This window comes from Miniopterus natalensis, chromosome 12 (genome assembly GCF_054644295.1).
Source record: "Miniopterus natalensis isolate mMinNat1 chromosome 12, mMinNat1.hap1, whole genome shotgun sequence".
Taxonomy (NCBI): domain Eukaryota; kingdom Metazoa; phylum Chordata; class Mammalia; order Chiroptera; family Miniopteridae; genus Miniopterus; species Miniopterus natalensis.
Genome location: NC_142092.1, coordinates 10,116,403 through 10,137,669, shown reverse-complemented (window position 1 = coordinate 10,137,669; position 21,267 = coordinate 10,116,403). Strand labels below are relative to the sequence as shown.

At 40.7% G+C, this 21,267-nt stretch overlaps 2 protein-coding genes across 5 annotated transcripts in view; one reads left to right on the top strand and one right to left on the bottom strand.

The window, feature by feature from the left end:
• The window catches only part of LOC107529881 (peroxiredoxin like 2C), a 79,308-nt gene that overhangs the window by 19,557 nt on the left and 38,484 nt on the right, over positions 1-21,267 (bottom strand). The gene's annotated exons all lie outside the window — the stretch shown is intronic.
• The window catches only part of ZNF782 (zinc finger protein 782), a 42,407-nt gene continuing 29,760 nt past the window's right edge, over positions 8,621-21,267 (top strand). For all 3 annotated transcript variants that reach the window (XM_087822617.1, XM_087822616.1, XM_087822615.1), the window contains exons 1-4: positions 8,621-8,695; positions 10,179-10,364; positions 10,760-10,815; positions 12,605-12,731. In XM_087822617.1, coding sequence (XP_087678743.1) covers positions 10,801-10,815; positions 12,605-12,731 — 142 coding nt within the window. In that variant the 5' untranslated portion in view covers positions 8,621-8,695; positions 10,179-10,364; positions 10,760-10,800. The remainder of the gene's footprint in view (positions 8,696-10,178; positions 10,365-10,759; positions 10,816-12,604; positions 12,732-21,267) is intronic.

Sequence of the window (21,267 nt, the reverse complement as noted above, 5' to 3'; positions counted from 1 at the left end):
GCTGCCCAGCCTGCAAACTGGGCATGTGCCCTGACCTGGAACCGAACCCCGATCGCCTGGATCCTAGGTCAATGCTCAACCGCTGAGCCACGCCCGGCCAGGCTATACTATATTTTTGAGCTCTTTTTCTAGAATCTGCTTTAGGGATTATAATATGAATCTTAATTTATTACAGTGTACTGTGAATTAATATTAACTTAATTTCTATAAAATATAGGATGTTTTCTTCAATATAACTATTCCTTTCTCCTCTTGTGCTATTATTTATATATATATATGTTACATCTAAATACCTGACAAAAGCAACAATGCAGTATTGTAATTATTTCTTTATACAATATTATGTCTTTTAAAGAACTTAACAGAAGAAATAGTATTTTTATAGAACTTTTATTTTTGCTTAGACGTGTATTAGTCCTGGCACTCTTCATTTCTTTCAGCTGAGATAGTGTCTGGTGTCATTTTCTTTCAGTCTAAATATTTCCTTTGGTATTTCTCATAAAGCAAGTATGATATCAAGGAATTCTTCCAGTCTTTTAAAATTTAGGAAGCTCTTTATTTTATATTTATAACTGGTAGATAGGTTTGCTGTGTAAAATTTCTTTATTTGATTGTTTTCTTTTAGCACTTTGAATATGTTCTACATACTCGGCTTTCTAGGCTGGGGTTCATATTTTCTGATGAGAAGTTAGACATTATTCATATTGATGATTTTCTGTGCACTGTAAGTTGTTTTTCTCTTGCTTCTTTTAAGGTTTTCTCTTTGTGTGTGACTTTTAACAATTTAACTATGTGACTAAGTATAAAATTCTTTGTATCTATCCTACTGCGGATTCATTAAGCTTCCCAGATGTGTAAATTAATATTTTACCTCACATTTGGAAAATTGGAGGCCTTTATTTTTTTCAAAAAATTACAGTAACTAAGGCATCCACAATTTGGGGATGTATAGGTGGTTAAAGTTGGAATATTTATTGGGAAAGTCTAGGAACCTGTAAATTGGAATAAGGACATGTCTTCAGATTTTTTTTTTTTTAAATATATCTTTATTGATTTCAGAGAGGAAAGGAGAGGGAGAAAGAGAGATAGAAACATCCATGATGAGAAAGTCATTGCTCGGCTGCCTCCTGCACGCCCCCGACTGGGGATCGAGCCCACAACCCGGGCATGTGTCCTGACCAGGAACCGAACCCCGATCGCCTGGATCCTAGGCCGACGCTCAACCGCTGAGCCATGCCTAGCCGGGCTCTTCAGATTTAGATCTGTGCCTAAACCGCTGTGCTTAAACCCATCAGGCACTATGAGAATTCTCTGATCTGTTAAGTAGCTGTTTCTTCCTGTGTGAGGCTGTTCCTACCTTGTTGTTAATCAACTAAAAGATGAATTTCAAAATCATTCTGAATGTAAATAAAAGCCACACACAAGAGGATGTATACTGTATGAGTCCTTTTATATGAAACTCTATAAAATATAAAACTAATTTATAGTGACAGAAATTGAGAGGAACAGTTACCAGATAGAGGTGTTTGAACAACTTAAAAATTGATCCAATATATTTGAACTCTCAATAGATGGAAATCACCTCAAGCACTCATTCAGATAAGATTTGAATACAAGAATATCTTCAAGAGGGATGGATATCCCAAGAATATCTTCAAGAGGGATGGCACCCATATGTGATGGATGCCAGGTAAGTACCACCTTCTCCCTCAATCCCTGCTGGGATTTGCTCAGTGTTAGGTCAATATCAAGGTGTAGAAATTGTATTCCTTTACTTGGGTGGATTTACCAAGCATCCAGGAAACCCAAAGTTATTGCCAGAAGAGAAGGATATGGCCAAACATTTACCACTGCTAGGCCAGAACAGATACTCTCTGCTCTGGCCTGGAAAATTATGCTTTTGAGGCTTACTAGGAAGTCAGGTTTGCTGTACCCCTATACTCTGCAATTTTAAGGCCTTTAAGTTTTACCAAAAGTTACTGCTTGTAAGGAGTTGAGAAAAAGAAAAATGAAGATTAACTGGCTTCTGACAGTGGTTCTCTTTTCTCTCTCACTCCACATCCTCAGGAGTAATCTTACTGTAATTTGGTCTTGAAAGGAGATGCCACTCTCCTCAAAGCCTGCTGTACAACCTCCCCTACTAACACCAGGCTCATAATGGGAGTGAAAAACCAGCTATGCCTGGAAGGAAATTTACAAAGTCTAATCCAGAAATTAAATAAAGAAAAAAAAAAATGAAAGGAACTCAAGATCTTGCTCAATAGTACAGGCAGAAACTTAATGGCTTATGTGGGGATAAATCCCTTAGGATATTTGACCAGGAATGATTTGTTATGTTTGAATAGGGCTGAATTTATCAACAAGAGTGTACTCACCACAAACACAGGGGCAGCCATGCAGCATTTCATACCAATGAAATACATATCTCTCTAATGGGATCATGACTAATATTTTTTAAAACTCGGTGTTTGTTTTGTGGTAACCTGAAAGGATCTGTGGCGGTGAGCATGAAGTCCATTGAAATAAAATAGATGGGCAGCCTACTTAAGATATTTCTGAATATATATGTAAAATTCTAGGTCTGTGGGTAGAAAACTAACACAAGTCATCAAAATGGGCTGAAATCCTCTTTCCCAGTCCTTGATAAATCTTACTTTATAGACAGGAGGCTTTAATTAAACAGGAGCCTAGGTCCCTTTAACAAAATTCCTCATAACTTAATCACAAGATTATACCATGAATCATTCCTCAAAAGTCCCCAAAAGAGAGACCTGTGCTCACATACCAGTCGAATTTCCTTCAAACTGAGCCTACAATGTATGGTGGCATCATTGGAAGTTATCGCTCCTGCAATTACAGTCTCAGTTAGGGGTGGTTCTGAAATGTGTGCTGAAACAAAATCTTCCCAGAAGGCAGAATTTAAGAATGTATATTTAGGCCCTGGCCAGGTAGCTCAGTTGGTTAGAGCATCATCCCAATTCAGCAAGGTGGGTTCATTCCCCAGTCAGGGCCCATAAAAGAATCAACCAAAGAGATATTGAAGCATGCAACAGACTGAAGTATAGCAGAGGGAAAGGGGGAGGGGGGCAGAAAGAGATTAACCAAAGGATGTACATTCATATATGCATAACTCGAGGACACAGACAGTAGTGTGGTGAAAGCCTGGGGAGGGGGCAGGAGGAGAGTGGAGGGAAGTCAGTGGGGGGTAAGAAGGGGAGATTTATAAAACTTTCAACAATAAAGATAAATTTTTAAAAAATCAACCAATGAATGCATAAATAAGTGGAACAACAAATCGATATCTCACTCTCCTTCTTTCTCTAAAAATCAATAATCAAAAAGAAGGTATATTTAGTTGTTCACTTTATGAAGAAAATATATTTTCTGCATTTTGATTTATATCGATTCATGTCCAGTAGCTCAATGACCGGTAAGTAGTAGGGGGCCTGACAAGAATAAGTCTAGAATAAACAAGAATTGACAAAAGAGGAGATTAAAGATGGCGGCGGACTGAGTGGAAGCTACACTGACACTCTCTGGGACCAAACTGGAATTACAACTAAAATAGAGAAAAACCACCCTGAATAATCAACTGCAACTGAAGACGAGCTGGAGGGCATCCTCACAACCAAGGAGGAAAAGTGGAGACTGCATAGAGACTGGTAGGAAGTGTGGAGGTGCAAGGGGGCTGGCTGGGCTCCTGGGCAGCAGCTGAAGGTCCAGAGGGAGATCTCAGCTGTGGGGGGTTCCCACTGAGGACTCTGGGGCCTAAACCCCAGGCTGGGCTTCCCACCCAAGAGCACCACAACTGAGAAAGGTATCTACATAACACCTGGCTGTGAAAAGCAGCCGGGTTTCTGTCTGCCAGGGAGAGATGGCTGGAAATGCAGGCACCCTCTTAAAGAGCCAATGCACAAAGTTTCATGTGCAGCCACTCACCTTGGGTTCCAGGAGAGGGAGGGCAGAGTGGACTGGAGCTGTGTGAAGAAAATCTAGAGTTGTGGGCTCTGGAGATAGAGCTCAGAGGGCACCCCTCCAGATTTTTGGTGCCAAGTCATTCCTCCGTACTACAGAGGACATCTTTCTCAGGCAGACAATTTACTGCTTTTGCCTGTGGGGGGAAGCATTTGTCCTACCCTGCTGGAAAACCTCTAGCCCTACTCAGAGGAGTTTCTACAGCCTGAGGCTCATTAAGAGAATCAGGTAAATCAGGCTTCGGGCAGAGGCAGGCTTCAGAGTGCTTTGACTTCAGAGTGCTTTGACTTCAGAGTGCTTTGAGTCTCCCTGATCTGCTTCTGGATCTGGGCCTTGGAAAAGCAGACTCTGGTGTGCATCTTGGTCCTATCCAACTGCACCCAGCCCCAGCAGAGGACTCTCAAGTCGAGAGTTGTTGATAGCCCCAAACAAGATACTCAGGGCCAGTCACAAATAGCATCTGACATTGGCCTGCACCAGAGACCCTACAAAAAGACTGAGAGTCCTATCAGGCCTACCTAATACATGGAAACAAACCCAAACAGGTAGCCAAAATGGGGAAACAAAAGAACAAGCCCCATATGAAAGTACAAGAGAAGTCTCCAGAAAAAGAACTAAATGAAATGGAGATAAGCAATCAGAAATAGAGTTCAGAATACTGATTGTAAGGATGCTCAACAGCATGAAAAAAGATATGAAAACTATGAAGGAAATGAAGAATGACATAGCAGAAATAAAGAATACATTGGAATGAATAAACAGCAGATGAGAGGAAACTGAGGATCGGATCAGTGATTTAGAGGACAGGGTAGAAAAAAATCACTCATCAGAGATCCAAAAAGAAAAAACAATTAAAAAACAGGAGGACAGTCTAAGGAAGCTGTGGGACAACATGAAACACAACAATATTTGTATCATATGAGTGCCAGAGGAAGTTGAAAGTAAGCAAGGGTCAGAGAACCTGTTTGAAGAAATAATGGCAGAAAACTTCCCTAACCTAGTCAAGGAAAAAGTCACACAAGTTCAGGAGGCACAGAGTGCTCCAAGCAAGAAAAACCCAAAGAGGCCCATGCCCAGACAAATCATAATTAAAGTGCCAAAATTTCAAGACAAAGAATCTTAAAGGCAACAAGAGAAAAGCAATCTGTTACCTATAAAGGAGCTCCCATAAGAGTGTCAGCTGACTTCTCATTAGAAACTCTACAGGCAAAAAGGGAATGTCATGAAGTATTCAAGGTAATGCAAAATAAGGATCTGAAACCAACACCACTCTATCCAGCAAGGCTAACATTCAGAGTAGATGGTGAAATAAAGAGCTTCCCAGACAAAGAAAGGCTAAAGGAGTTTATTACCACCAAACCAGTATTGCAGGAAATGTTAAAGGAACCGCTATAATTAGAAGTAGAAATAGAGAGAAAGAGAAACATAGGCATAAAGAATTAAAATGGCAATAGGTAAGTACCTATCAATAATAACCTTAAATATAAATGGATTAACTGCTCCAATAAAAAGACATACGGTGGCTGACTGGATAAAAAACATGACCCAAATATATGCTGTCCACAAGATGCCTACCTCAAAACAAAAGACTGACACAGGATGAGAGTGAAGGGATGGAAAAAAATTTTCCATGCAAATGGAAATGAAAAAAAAAAAAAAGCTGCGGTAGCAATACTCATATGGGACAAAACAGACTTCAAAATGAAGACCATAAAGAGAGATAATTAAGGTCACTACATAATACTAAAGGGATCAATCCAACAAGAGGATATAACCCTGATAAACATATATACACCCAATATAGGAGCACCTAAATTTATAAAAAACTTCTAGAGGACTTTAAGGGAGAGATTGACAGCAATACAATCATACTAGGGGACTTTAACACCCCACTGATTTCACTGTATAGGTCTTCCAGGCAAAATATCAACAAGGAAACAGTGACCTTAATGACACACTAGATCAGATGGATTTAATTGACATTTACAGAGCATTCCACCCCAAAGCTGCAGAATATACATTCTTCTCAAATGCCAATCAGTAGATGAATGGATAAAAAAGCCCCGGCACATTTATACCATGAAATACTATGCAGCTGTAAAAAAGAAGAATCTCTTACCCTTTGGGAGAGCATGGAGGGAACTAGAAAGTATTATGCTAAGTGAAATAAGCCAGGCAGAGAAAGACAAGTACCACATGATCTCACTCATATGTGGAATGTAATAAACAAAATAAACTGATGAACAGAAGAGATCCAGAGACATAGAAGGAACAGGCTGAAGGATCTCAGAGGGGAGGTAGGGATGGGGGAGTGGGTGGGGAGAGATTAATCAAAGAACTTAAATGTCTATAAGCATAACCCATGGACACAGACATTGTTATGGAGAAGTCCTGGGAGTGAGGTGGATGCTGGATGGAGGAGATCAATAGGGGAAAAAGGGGGACCTCTGTAATACTTTCAACAATAAATATAAATTAAAAAAACAAACAAACTGACAAGAATGGGTCTGGAGGAGATGTATGTAAATGGAATTCTAGAAATAGGTACTGAATGGGTTCTACAAATGTTTAGCAGAGGACAGAGCATTAGAGGGAAGAAAACAGCTTTCTATGCTAAGCCATGTAATGGCCATTACAATATTGGTGGACTTGCCTGGTAATACACCCCACCCTCAGTATAAGCCTAATGGTGATAATGGCTCTCTACTGTCTGTTAAAGGTTTAGGCTGTAAGAAAGAATAAAAAGCATTTATTCAAGCAAAGGATTGCAATCTAAGAAACACAGATTTGGGTAGCAACCCAACCTGTGCTCTGGAGAGAGCAAAACCAGGCAGTGTTTACAAAGGCAAAATCCACAAATTGTAACTCAAGTTAAAAAAAAAAAAGATTGCTGGGTAGGTTAACAGGGGTTGGTTAGTTCCAATTTGCAAATAAGGGAGGCAAAAACTACAAGGGAAAGGGAGGCAAAAACTACAAGGGAAAGATTTCAAATTCATTGGGGGGGGGCGGAGACTGGGAAGGAAGTAAAATCCATGTACGCCTATGTAGCAGTTGTTGCAGGGTGTGGATGGCTCTGGGAGGTTTATGGCTGCTGATGTTTTGAGGTGAGTTTAGCAACTTAATAGCCACTCTGAGAACTGAGGCACAAAATGTGTATAAACTGCATAGGTCTCACTTCCTTAATAGCCTCCTGACTATTTTAAGTGACTCTTAGCAATGCGTATTTCATTGTATTTCTGTTATCACATCCATAGTTACAGGATGCTTCACCAGTTCTACCCATTGTTTTAAAGACCTGTTTATTAGACTCCCCTCAAGTGTGCCATTTTTTCTTTTGACATTTGACACCTGTTCATTGAAGGGACCCTAGTAGGTACTCAAGGCAACTGACCCAAAACTCCTCGGGCCTTTAGGGAATTTAATCTTTTCTTTGATGTTGCTATCCAGGCATCTAGAATGGTGTCTGTTACACAGAAACAAGTTTTCAATATATGTCTGTTGAATAAACGTATGTAGTGACTACTTTCCATTTGTGAGCTTTATGTTAACGTCTATTTTGATTTGTCTTTTCAGGTGCTCTATTCAAGAACTAGTCGTGGTGGTTGTTAGGTAGTTTTATTTACTTGCACCCAATAAAGACAGGATTCGCATCCAAAGCTCTGTCTCCCCCAAGGGAGGCTTCGTCATTTCTTATATGCACTATTTGGTTAATTAGAGGTTGATTTCTTCTTTGCAGAGTGAGTTCCTGTCAAATTCATCCTGTTTACAGCTGCAGCTGCAAAAGCTGTATTACATTTTAACATTTAGCAAGAAACCATTTAATAAGAAGGGCCCAGACCTTGAGACATGATCTATTTTAATGTAGTTTGTCAGCCTCCACTCCGGGCTATGGAGTCACTAGGACAGGGCTAAGGGGGTGGTGGGTCCATTGATTATAAATTAACAGAGTGGAGGTACCAGGTTGAAAAATTATAGAATTATAATTTTTCAGCTACATAAATTAAATTCTAAATCGTTATGCCTTTTTTTTACACTCTTTTTTAAATAACTTCAGAATTTTTTCACACTTTAGTTAAGTAATGGCAATTTTCCTTAATGTTTTCAATATCCAATCCAAATTAAAATTTCTCCAATTTTCCCCAAATTATTTCTGAAAAGAAATGCCGTTGTTTCCGCCGGGAGCCAGTGGAGGACCAGCCCTGGCATTTGCCAGAGGAGCTGAAGTTTGCAACCCCACCTCTTTCATGGCTACTCCAAGGCAGTGGGCGCTTCAGGATGGAGCTGAACCGCTTTCCTGCCACCGGCCGCCAGACGACCGCTGAAGCGGGCGATGAGTCCCTTTCGTGAGCAGCGCGCAGGCTGCCCAGGGAGCGGGGACCCAGCGTGAGTCCGTAAAAATGAGATGGCCTGAGTACCGAGTGAGAGCAGACGTAAACAAAGAGCTCAACCTCCTCTGGGTCTGAAGGAAACTGGGCGGGAGGCTTGGAAGAAAATCATTTCTCGGCTTTCAAAACGCCCACACTCTCGGCCAGGGCGACGCGGCGGCCGACGGGAAGCGTAGTCCCGGCCCGCGCGCAGCTCGCCGCCCGCACCCCCGGGGGCTCCGCGCTCCTCGGCGCACGCGCGCGGCCGACCCCGCCTCCCCGGCGGACTTCGGGGCTCGCGGGAAGCGGCTGGGGAGCCTCGGGCTCTGCTGGAAAGCGAAGGGCCTGCACCCCGGGTGAGAGCGCGGGGACCCGCCGGGAAGGATGCGCCCGGGACGAGGGCTGGCAACTAGAAGTCCGCGGGACCCTCCCCGCGCCCCCGGCGCCAAGTGCGCGCCTGGACGGGCCCCGCGGAGGCCGGGCCTCGGGGCTCGGGGGCGCAGGTGGGCTGAGCCCCGTCGGGAGCTGGTGCTCGTGCGGGCCGGTGCGAGGACCTTGTGCCCCGCCGCCTGCAGCGGACCAGAGAACCAGAGGAAAGCCCGAGCCGGCGCCGAGGGGAAAGCGCGTTTGTAATGGGCACGGTGCGCGGCTGGAAGGGGCGGTGGGTCTGAGGTGAGCGCCCGAGCTCGAGGCAAAAAGACCCAGTCAAGGCCAGCGCTGTCACCGGTAGTCAGAGTGACAGAAGGAACCTGGGTAAGAGTCAGTGTTCCCATCTGGAAACGAGGATATTAATAATGACTGTTTCATTGGTGTTTTGAAACTTAGATCCAAGTCGTCACTCGTAAAATATATAGGCAAGTGCCAGGTAGGACAACTCAGTGACAACTGTTAGTATATTTAGAAGACACTTGCTCCGCTCTTTTGTTCTTGTCATCGGAGGGCTTCATGTAACCTCAGCCGCTGTAGCGGACGCGGAGGCGGAGGCTCGGGTTGGCGGAGGGCTGCGCTCACGGCCTGAGCGCCCACTGAAGGGCAGGTGTGCGGTGCGCGCACGTCTTGCCGCAGTAAAGCGAGTGGTAATCTTTTTGCTGATGGAGCCTCTTGCCTTCAGTTTGTAAAACACGCACCATCTGTGAAGCGCAGTGAACAGCTCTGCCTGTACTTACCATCTCGGGCTTTGTTTAAATATCACACCTGCCCAAAACCAGCGCGGCAGCCCTCACACGCATGGGCAAGGTGGCCTGCCCTGAGAGTGCCCAGGGATACAAGGCAGAGCGCACACAGGTGCAGTCTACCATGTGTGAAATGTATTCCAGGGTTTCCAGTCTCTTCAAATCCCACGGGTCAGACAGAGGTTTCTGGCCCTTCTGCACTGTCAGGCTGTCTTAGGTCTGACATTACGATGAATTGTAAGAGTCAGGGTTTTGCTCCTTAAATGGATTTGTTTCTCAGGTCTATGTCTCAGTTCCACCGAAACAAAAGAAGGCCCTGAACCGAGGAAGTAGGGGGCGCTCTGAACCGAGTCTTACCTGAAGGAGAGCACCCCACTGACCTTAGGGCTCTCTCCAGAGCTTCAGAGCAGAGGCAGAAGAGCCCCAAAAGGAGGAGGCCCTAGATTTGGAACGTCAGAAGCAGCTCTTGATTCCTCTGTCCAGAACGAGCTAGTCTTGGTGTTGATGCCACCTCCAGAAATGGGGGGTAACCTGGGGCGACCCAGGGCAGGCAGTTTAGGAAGGGCCATTTCATAGGAGAGCCTGTGAGAGTGAGTTCTGAGGGTAAGGGGTAACCAGGCAGAGGGAGGAAATTCTCCACTTTTCCTAAATTCTCCACTCTTTACAGATGCTGCGCTTCTGTCACCCATGTCCATCACATGTGACGTCCTGACCTCACAGGATCCCAGAATGATGGTACATGAAGGATTTTCCAAGATCATCAATTTCTGCGTCTTTTGAAAGTTCAGTGACTTGTTCAGGGAAACTCAGTTTGTGACGGGGCAGGTGAAAAACATTGTTCTCTCTTCTACAAGTAAGTCACCAAAAGCACCTTTCGAGACATACACCAAAGCTGAAACAACTAGAAAGTCCTGCTTTACAGCATTCTGTCTTTTTTACTAGGCTCTTTGTGGATGGTCTGTACTGGGGTAAATAATGTAAACAGTATTTTTCTGTTAAGTTAATCTTAATGAAAAAAACGGTGTCTTTTCCTTTGGTGTAATTTAATTCAATGATTCCTCAATTTTTATTTCTTTGTGGTAGTCAGAAGGACACTTCATTATTGTTAATGAATTGAGGAAAGTTTATGTTCACTAGGCTGATCCCTGTAAGGCATAGGCCCTGGAGTGTGACACTTGGGGAGGTGAATCTAGGAGCTGTAAGGCAGGTCAGATCTTGTGACTCCCATCTGTTTTTCTGTCCCCTCAGCTGAACCTCAGTTCTCTACACTCTCCCAAGAGCCACAGAAAATGAACATACCTCAGGTGAGCTCTTTATTCTTTCCCCACTTTATCTTCTAGTGGATTTGTGAGGTTTAGAAGAGTCTGTGCGTTACATGGAAAATGTGAAATAGAAATAGATCATGTCAGTCTTGAGGGGAATTTTACCATAAACTGTTTGCTGTCAGCTCTTGGTCAGGGTAACTAGGTCCCCTTCAGGTGCTAGTTTGCTAAGATTGCATATTAGACACGAATGTGCATTGCATTATATTGAATACCGTTTGTGTATCTATTGAAATAAAGCTATAGCTTATGTCCTTTAATTTATAAATATTGTACACAATTTAATGGGTTTTCTACTATTACCTTGAATTCCTTTGTAGACCCTAATTGTTAATAGAATGATAAGTTGTTTTTTACAAATTTTCCTAGGGCTTTTTGCTGATACTGTATTTAGGATTTTTTTTTGGTACCCACAAGTTGGATTGGACTATACTTACTTTTTAAAAAAAAAATTGAGATATAATTGACATTAAGTTTAAGGTGTACAACCTGTTGGTTTGCTATGTTTATATATTGTAGTATGATTACTACAGTAGAGTTAGCTAGCGCCTTTATTGTGTCACATATTTATATATTTATATATGTTGAGGACAGTTAAGAATTAATTTCTTAGCAACTAAAGTATATAATACAGCATAATTGACTATAATCACTATGTTGTGCATTAGATCTCCCGAACTTATTTATCTACTAGTTATAAGTTTTAGACTATATTTACTTGATTCCCTTTGCAATTGTGTTACCATGTTCATAGCCTCATAAAAGGAAATGGAGCCCTGGCCAGTTTGCTCAGTGGTTAGAGTGTAGTCCTGTGGCCTGAAGGGTCTTCGAGTTCGATTCCCAGGCAAGGGCATGTACCTTGGTTACAGGCCTGATCCCTGGTCCTGGTCGGGGTTCATTCAGGAGGCAACCAATCAACCAATCGATGTGTCTCTCGAACACTGATGTTTCTCTTTCCCCCTTCCCCTCCTCTCTCCTCTCCACTCTCTCTAAAAGAAAATCACTGGAAAAAATATCCTCAGGTGAGGATTAAAAAAGAAATTTTTTTAAAAAATGATAATGGGGCACTTTCCTGCTTCTTTTCTAATAATTTAGATGAGAAAGTTGTGTTACGTGTAGATTTTGTGAAACTCACTTATAAATTTGGGCTGTGAGGGGACTTTTTGCATGAACACTTTGATTATTAAATTAATTCATTAGTGATAAGTCTATACCAAATTTGTATTTTTTCTTAGTATACCTTTTCTCATTACATTTTTTTCCTTAAATCCTCACCTGAGAATATTTTTTCCATTGCTTTTCAGAGAGAGTAGAAGGGAGAGAGAGAGAGAAACACCAGTGTGAGAGAGAAACATCCAGCTGTTGGCTCTCAGATGCACCCAACTGGAATATAAAAGAATTCTTGTGCCCTGGCTGGGTGGCTCGGTTGGTTGGAGGCATGTCCTGTACACTGAAAGGTTTTGGGTTCAATTCTGGTCAGCGCACATACCTAAGAAAATAAGGCAGTAGCTTTCTCATCATATTATGTGACAATATGTGTGTATAATTTAAAAATAAATATAAATAAATTGGAGCATGAGAATAAATTTTTTGCTAATTGCGCACATATCCCCAAAATATAAGATAGAGTTAGGGCCATAATAGTCATCTTTTATAGCATTTTGTTTTAAACTTTCTAAACAGTAAGTACATTAAATAGTTTAAGTTTCCAAAAATATTTTCCATGTCCCTGATTCTGGACCCTAAGTTGATTAGAAATGTGTTATTATAGGCCTCAGTGTCATTCAAGGATGTGACTGTGGAGTTCACGCAAGCGGAGTGGCAACAGATGGACTCTGCTCAGAGGACCCTGTACAAAGAGGTGATGCTGGAGAACTACAGGCTCCTCGTCTCACTGGGTGAGCAGACCTTCCCCTGTGACTCCCCCTAGACTGCAGATTTTGTTTTCTTTTTTAAATGTTAATCACTTTTGTTAAGGTATATTTAACAGAAAGTAAAATTCAGCCATTTTCAGCCTACAAATCAGTGAGTTTTACCATCATCAAAATCATGATTGGAATATTTCCATCATCCCAAAAAGATACCTTGTAACCCTTTGCAGTGAGTCCCCTCCCTCCATCCCTACCTCTCAGAGTCTGGCAGTCACTCATCTCCTTTCTATTGCAACAGTTTGCCTTTTCTCAAATTTTATATAAACGGAATCAGAAAGTATATATTCTTTTGTCCAGCTTCTTTCAGTTAGCGTAATGCTTTTGAAAGGGTGTGTATGTGCGTATCACTAGTTTATTCTTTTTACCACAGTTTGTTCCTTTTAGTTGATAGACACGTGATTTGTTTTTTCACTTCAGAGCTGTTATGAATAAAGTAGCTATGAACATGCACATACAAGTTGTTGGCTGACATGTTTTCATTTCTGTTGTGTAAATGCCTAGGAGTGGGTTTGCTGGGTCTTCCAGTAAGTTTATATGTATATGATTTTATAAGAAACTGCTAAATGTTTCCAAGTTGGCTCTACTGTCTCTCATGCCCATAAGTAATGTCTGAGAGTTCTCATTGCTCTTTGGTTACCAGCATTTGGTTTGGTAAGTCGTCTTATGTTTAGCCACTGTAGTTGGTGTCCAGTTATATCCTGCTGGGTTGTAATTTGCATCTCCTTGGTGACTAGCAATGTTGAGCCTCTTTTCATGTGCTTTTTAATCATTCATAATTTCCTTTAATGAAGTGTCTGATCAAATCTTTTGCCCATTTTCTGTTTACTTTAGTTTAGTTTTTGTTGGTTTTGATGTTTTTTTTATTTTTGGCCTTATTGTTGAGCTGAAGGAGTTTAGACAGTTATCAAATATATGTTTGCAAACCCTTTTTTTCTTCATCTCTTGCTTGCTTTCTTAAGAAGAAAATGTTTTCAGATTGTTTTTAGCTTTTGCATATACTTAAAAATACTTTGTATATGACAGTTATAGATTCATAGGAATTAGCACAATTGTATTCACAATTTTCCCCCAGTGGTTATTTCTTACATGACTATAATATAGTCTCAACACCATTTGTAAAATATCATTGGTACAATGTGTGTGAATAGCTCTGTGCCATTTTATCACATTTGGAGATTCATGTAACCACCACCTCAAATAAAGTACAGAACAATTCTATCACCACAAAGATTCCTCTCATGCCACCTCTTTATAGTCATATCTAGCCCCTCTCCTGCACCATTCCTACTCTCAGCTAGCTACTAATATGCCCTTCATCTCTACAGTTTTGCCATTTCAAGAACGTCATATAAATGGAATTATACAATATTTGATGTGTTGAAATTGAGACCCATCCAAGTTTTAGTGTGTTCCAATAGTTTATTTCTTTTATTTACTAAAATGGTATTCCACTGGGTGACTGTATCATAGTTTGTTTAGCCATTCACAGATTAAAGGACATTTTAGTTGTTTCTAATTTGGGGCTGTTTTATTTATTTATTGATTGATTTAATATTTATTTTTTGATTTCTTAGGAAGAGAGACACAGAGAGAGAGAAACAGCAGATTGTTGTTTCACTTATTTATGCATTCATTGGTTTATTCTAGTACGTGCCCTGATTGAAGGTCGAACCCGAAACCTTGGCATGTCGGGATGATGCTCTAATCAACTGAGCTACCCAGCCAGGGTTGGGCTATTTTAATAAAGCTGCTATGGCCCTGACCAGTGTTGTTCAGTGGTTAGAGCTTTGGACAGTGCACAGAAGGGTCTCGGGTTTGATTCCCAGTCAAGGGCATGTACCTGGGTTGCAGGTTGGAGCAGGCAGGAGGCAACCAATTGATGTGTGTCTCTCACATGTATGTTTCTCTTTCTCTTGCTCTCTTTCCCCTTCCCTTCTCTCTCTTGCTCCCTCCCTCCCTGTCCATTGCCCCCCTCCACTTTCCCTAAAAAGCAATTGAAAAAATATCCTCGGGTAAGGATTAACAGCAACAAAAAAATACCTTCAAGTAAGAATTCACAAAATAAAATAATAATACATACATAAGGCTGCTGTGAATGTTCATGTTCCGCTTTTTGTGTGAACATAATTAGTTCTCTGAGATAAATGCCCAGGAGTGCGATTGTGGCTGCTTGGTGAGTATATGTTTTGTTCTTTAAGAAACTGCCAAACTATTTTCCAGAGTAGCGGTACCATCCTGCATTTCTACCAGCAGTGTATGAGAGATTCAGTTACTTTCTATACTTCCCAGGACTTGGTATTATCATTATTTTTTGTATTAGTGGCTGTAATAGGTGTATAATGATAGCTCATCATGGTCTTAATTTGTATTTCCTTAATGGCGAGTGATGTTAAATATCTTTTCATGTGTTCATGTGCCATTTATGTATTATTAGATAGTAAATGTCTGTTCGTGGTTGTACATTTTTCCCCATCTTTATTGAGGTATAATGACAAAATAAAACTGTGTATACTTAAGGTATAATAAAACTTGATGTTTTGATATACATAATACATTGTAAAATAATTGCCACAATCAAGCTAATTTACATACCCATCATCTGACATAGTTACCTTCTGGGGAATGGGTTGAGAACACATAAGATCTACCCTCTTGGGAGGCTTAATATACGTAAATCAATCAATGTAACACACCACATTAACAAAACAAAGGATAAAAATCATATGATCTTATCAACAGATGCAGAAAAAGCATTTGATGAGATACCACATCCATTTATGATTAAAACACACAATAAAATAGGAGTAGAAGAAAAGTGTCTTAATATAATAAATACCATATACAATAAACCCTCAGCTCAATGGTGAAAAACAGAAAGCTTTTCCTCTAAGATCAGGAATAGGACAAGGATGTCCACTCTCACCACTCTTATTCAACATAGTTCTGGAAGTCCTGGCCAGAGCAATAAGGCAAGAGAAAGACATAAAAGGCATCCAAATGGGGAAGGAAGAAGTAAAACTGTCACTTTTTGTGGACAACACAATTCTGTATATAGAAAAACCCTAAAGACTCCACCAAAAAACTATTAGAAACAATAAACAAATACAGTAAAATTACAGTAAAATTGCAGGATACAAAATCAATGCAAAAATCAACAACAAAACTTCAGATAAAGAAATGAAAAAACCAATTCCTTTTGCAATTACAACCAAAAGAATAAAATACCTAGGAATAAATTTAACAAAGAACATGAAAGACCTATATACTGAAAACCACAAAGCATTATTAAAAGAGATTGAAATAGACACAACAAAATGGAAAAATATCCCATGTTCATGGATTGGAAGAATCAACATAGTTAAAATGGCTGCATTACCCAAAGCAATATACAGATTTAATGGAATCTCCACCAAAATACCAATGTCATTTTTTAAAGATATAGAACGAGAAATCACCAGATTTGTATGGAACCATAAAAGACCCTGAATAGCCAAAGCAATCCTGAGAAAAAAGAACGAAGCTGGAAGTATCATGCTACCTGACTTCAAATTATACTACAGAGCTACAATGATCAAAACAGTGTGGTATTGGCACAGAAACACACACAGATCAGTGAAACAGAATAGAAAGCCCAGATATAAAACCACATGTATATGGGCAGATAATTTTAGACAAAGGAGCCAGAAACACACAATGGAGTAAAGATAGTCTCTTCAATAAATGGCGCTAGGAAAACTGGAAAGCCACATGCAAAAGAATGAAACTGGATTACAGTTTGTCCCCATATACAAAAATTAACTCAAAATGGATCAAAGACCTAAATACGAGACCCAAAACAGTAAGTTACATAGAAGAAAACATAGGCTCCAAAGTTATGGACCTTGGTCACAGAAAACATTTTATGAACTTCACCCCAAAGGCAAAGGAAGTAAAGGCAACAATAAATGAACGAGACTATATCAAACTAAAAAGCTTCTGCACAGCAAAAGAAACTGACAACAAAACACAGAGGCAGCCAACAGAGGGGAGATGATATTTGCAAACATTAGCTCCCACAAAGGTTTAATTTCCAAAATATATAAAGAACTCATAAAATTCAACAGCAAACAACCCAATCAAAAATGGGCAGAGGACCTGAACAGACACATCTCCCAAAGAGACATACGAACAGCCAATAGATACATGAAAAGATGTTCAACCTCACTAACAATTAGGGAAATCTAAATCAAAACTACAAGGAGATGCCACCTCACACCGGTTAGAGTGGTTTTTATCAACAAGACAAGCAATAACAAGTGTTGGAGAGGTTGTGGAGAAAAGGGAACCCTCCTTCACTGCTGGTGGAAATGTAGACTGGTACAACCACTATGGAAAGCAGTCCGGCGACTCCTCAGAAAATTAAGAGTAGAGCTACCATACGACCCAGCAATCCCTCTCCTGGGTATATACCTGGAAAACTCAAAAACGTGTTTGAAAAAGATATATGCACCCCTGTGTTCATTGCAGCATTATTCGCAGTGGCCAAGACATGGAAACAACCCAAGTGTCCTGTTATAGAGGACTAGATAAAGATGGTGTGGGACAGATACACAGTGGAATACTCAGCCATAAGAAAGGATGGAATACTGCCATTTGCAACAACATGGATGGACCTCGAGAATATTGTGCTAAGTGAAATAAGCCAGTCAGAAAAAGTTAAGAACCATATGATTTCACTCATATGTAGGATATAAAACTGAAACTTGTGGACACAAACAGCAGTGTGGTGGTTGTCAAACGGAAGAGTGTGGGGAGTAAGGGGGTCTTAATATATGGTGATGGGAGAAGACATGACTTTGAGTGGTGGGCACACAGAGCAATATACAGATTTTGTACCATAGAAACCCACACCTGAAACCTATATGTTCATATTGACCACTGTCACCCCAATAAACTTAATTTAAAAAGACCTACCCTCTTGGCATATTTCAAGTACAGATATACCTGATTTTATTGCAGTTCACAGATTTTGCAAGACCCTCCTCCAGCAAAAGATTACAATTCCCTTTATTGTAATATTTACTTTATTATGGTGTTCTGGAACTGAACCCAGAGTATTTCCAAGGTATACTGTACAGTATTATTAACTATAGTCACATTGCTGTACATTAGATCTCCATAGTTTATCTTGCATAACTGAACTTTGTAACCCTTTACCAACATCTCCCCATTTCCCATTTCCCTAGCCCTTACAAACCACCATTCTGCTCTCTTTCTATGAATTTAACTTTTATATTCCAGTGAGGTTATGCAATATTTGTCTTCCTGTGTCTGACTTGTTTCACTTAGTAAATGTATTCCGGTTTTGTCCATGTTGGGGCAAATGTCAGAATTTTCTTCCTTTTTATGGCTGAATTGGATATATCATATCTTCTTTAATCATTCATCTGTCAATGGACAGATTGTTTCCATGGCGTGTCTGTTGTGAATAGTGCTACAGTGAACATATGTGTGTACATATCTCTTTGAGATCCTGATTTCATTTCCTTTGGATATATACCCAGAAGTGGGATTGCTGGATCATTAAGTAGTTATATTTTTAGTTTTTTGAGGAACTTTCATACTGTTTTCCATAATGACTGAACCAATTTAATACCCCCACCAAGAGTATGTGGGGGTCCCAATTTCTTCACATCCTTGCCAACACTTGTTATTCTTTTTCTTTTTTATGATTTCAGGTCCTTACGTTTAAGTATCTAATCCACCTTGAGTTGATTTTTGTATGTAGTGTGAATAAGAATCCAGTTTCATTACTCTGCATGTGGATATCCAGTTTTCTTCCACCATTTATTGAAGAGACCATTCTATCCCCATTGTGTGTTCTTGGCACCCTTGTTGAAGACCAGTTGACCACAGATGTGGAAGTATATTTCTGCGCTCTCTGTACTGTTCCATTGGTCTGTGTATCTATCTTTACTATAGCTTTGTAATATATTTTGCAATTAGGAAGTATGATACCTCCATCATTATTTTTTCTCAAGACTGCTTTGGCTATCTGAGTCTTTTGTGGTTCCAAATGAATTTTAAGGTAGTTTTTTCTATTTCTGTAAAGAATGCCATTAGGATTTTTATAGGGACTGGATTGAATCTGTAGATCACTTTGGATAGTGTAGACATTTTAACACTATAAATATTTCCATTTCTCTCTTCAGATCTGCCAGTATTAGATATATGCATATGCTCTGGTGTTGGGTGTGTATGTATTTACTATTGTTATATTTTCCTGTGGAATAGACCCTTTAACCATTATATAATGACTTCCTTTGTCTCTAGAGACAGTTCTTAATGTCTATATTATATTTTTTTAATTTATCTTTATTGTTGAAAGTATTACAGATATCCCCCACTTTTTCCCCATTGATCCCCTCCATCCCACATCCTCTCCCCCCCAGGCCTTCACCACACTGTTGTCTGTGTCCATGGGATATGTATATATGGATATAAGTTCTTTGATTTATCTCTTCCCACCCACTCCCCCACCCCCACCTTCCCACTGAGATTCATGTCTGTTCCATGCTTCTACGTTTCTGGATCTACTTTGTTCCTCAGTCTGTTTTGTTTATTAGATTCCGTGTATGAGTGAGATCATGTAAAACTGAATCAGGAAGAATCAGAAAACCTGAATACACTAATAACAACTGATGAAATTGAAGCAGTAATAAAAACAAACAGTAAACAAAAGCCCTGGTCCGGATGTCCTCATAAGGGAGATTTCTAATTCTTTAAGTTTTAGGGTTAGATAGTTCACTAAAAATTTTTCTTGCTTTTTGAGGTAGGCCTGTAGTGGTATGAACTTCCCTCTTAGGACTGCTTTCTCTGTGTTCTATAGATATTGGGTGGTTGTGTTCATTTTCATTTGTTTCCAGGGAGTTTTTGATTTCTTCCTTGATCTTATTGGTAACCCATTCATTGTTTAATAATATGCTATTTAGCCTCCATGTGTTTCAATGTTTTTGAATGTTTTTACTGTAGTTGATTTCTAATTTCATGCCATTGTGATCTGAGATGCTTGATGATTTCATTCTTCTTGAATTTGTAGAGACTGGTTTTGTGTCCTAACATGAGGTCTATCTTTGAGAATGTCCACTGTGGACTTGAGGAGAATGCCTATTCTGCAGATTTGTGGTGGAATGTTCTGTAAATGTCCATTAAATCCATCTGATCTAGTGAGTCATTCAGAGTCACTGTTTCCTTGTTGATTTTTTGTCTCGAAGATCTATCCAGTGAAGTCAGTGGGGTGTTCAAAGTCCCCTACTATGACTGTATTGCTGTTGATCTCTCCTTCAAAGTTCTCCAGAAGTTTGGGGGTATTTTTTCCCCCCAGCCTGTGTGAGTCTTTTGTTCTGATGTGGGTCTCTTGTAGACAGCATATATTTGGGTCTTATTTTCTTATAGCTTACAATCAGTATCCTGAACTCTGTATCTGATAGATTATTTATCTCCATTCCATTTAGCTCTTTTTCTGGAGATTTTTCTTGTTCTTTCATTTGGGGCTTCTTTTGTCTCCCCATTTTGGCTGCCTATTTGGGTTTGTTTCTATGTATTAGGTAGGCCTGATAGAACTCTCAGTCTTTTTGTAGAGTCTCTGGTGCAGGCCAATGTCAGACGCTGTTTGTGACTGGCCTTGAGTACCCTGTTTGGAGCTATCAACAACCCTCAGCTTGAGGTCTCCTCTGCTAGGTCTAGGTGTGGTTGGACAGGACCAAGATGCACACCAGAGTCTGCTTTTCCAAGGCCCAAGTCCAGAAGCACATTAGGCAAAGACTCAAAGCACCCTGAAGCCTGCCTCTGTCTGCAGGCTGATTAATCTGATTCTCTTAATAAGCCTCAGGCTATAGTAACTCCCCCTGGTAGGGCTAGAGGTTTTCCAGCAGGGTGGGGCAATTGCTTCCCCCTCAGGCAAAAGCTGTTTGGAGTGTAAATGCCTGCCTCTGCAGTATGGGGGAATGACTAGGTTTCAGAACCTGGAGGGGTGCCCTCTGAGCTCTAGCTCCAGAGCCCACAACCCTAGATTTTCCTCACATAACTCCAGTCCACTCTGCCCTCCCTCTCCTGGAGCCCAAGGTGAGTGGCTGCACATGAAACTTTGTGTGTTGGCTCTTTAAGGGGGTGCCTGCATTTCCAGCCATCTCTCCCTGGCAGACTGAAACCCGGCTGCTTTTCACAGCCAGATGTTCTGTGGGAGCCTTTCTCTATTCTGGTGCTCTTGGCTGGGAGGCCCAGACTCAGGGTTAGGCCCCAGAGTCCTCAGTGGGAAACTCCCCACAGCTGAGATCTCCCTCTGAACCTTCAGCTGCTGCCTGTGGGAGCCCAGCCAGCCCTCTTGCACCTCCACACTTCGTACCAGTCTCTATGTAGTCTTCACTTTTCCCTTGTTATGAGGGTGCTCTCCAGCTCATCTTCAATTGCAGTTGATTATTCAGGGTGGTTTTTGTCTATTTTAGTTGTAATTCCAGATTGGTCC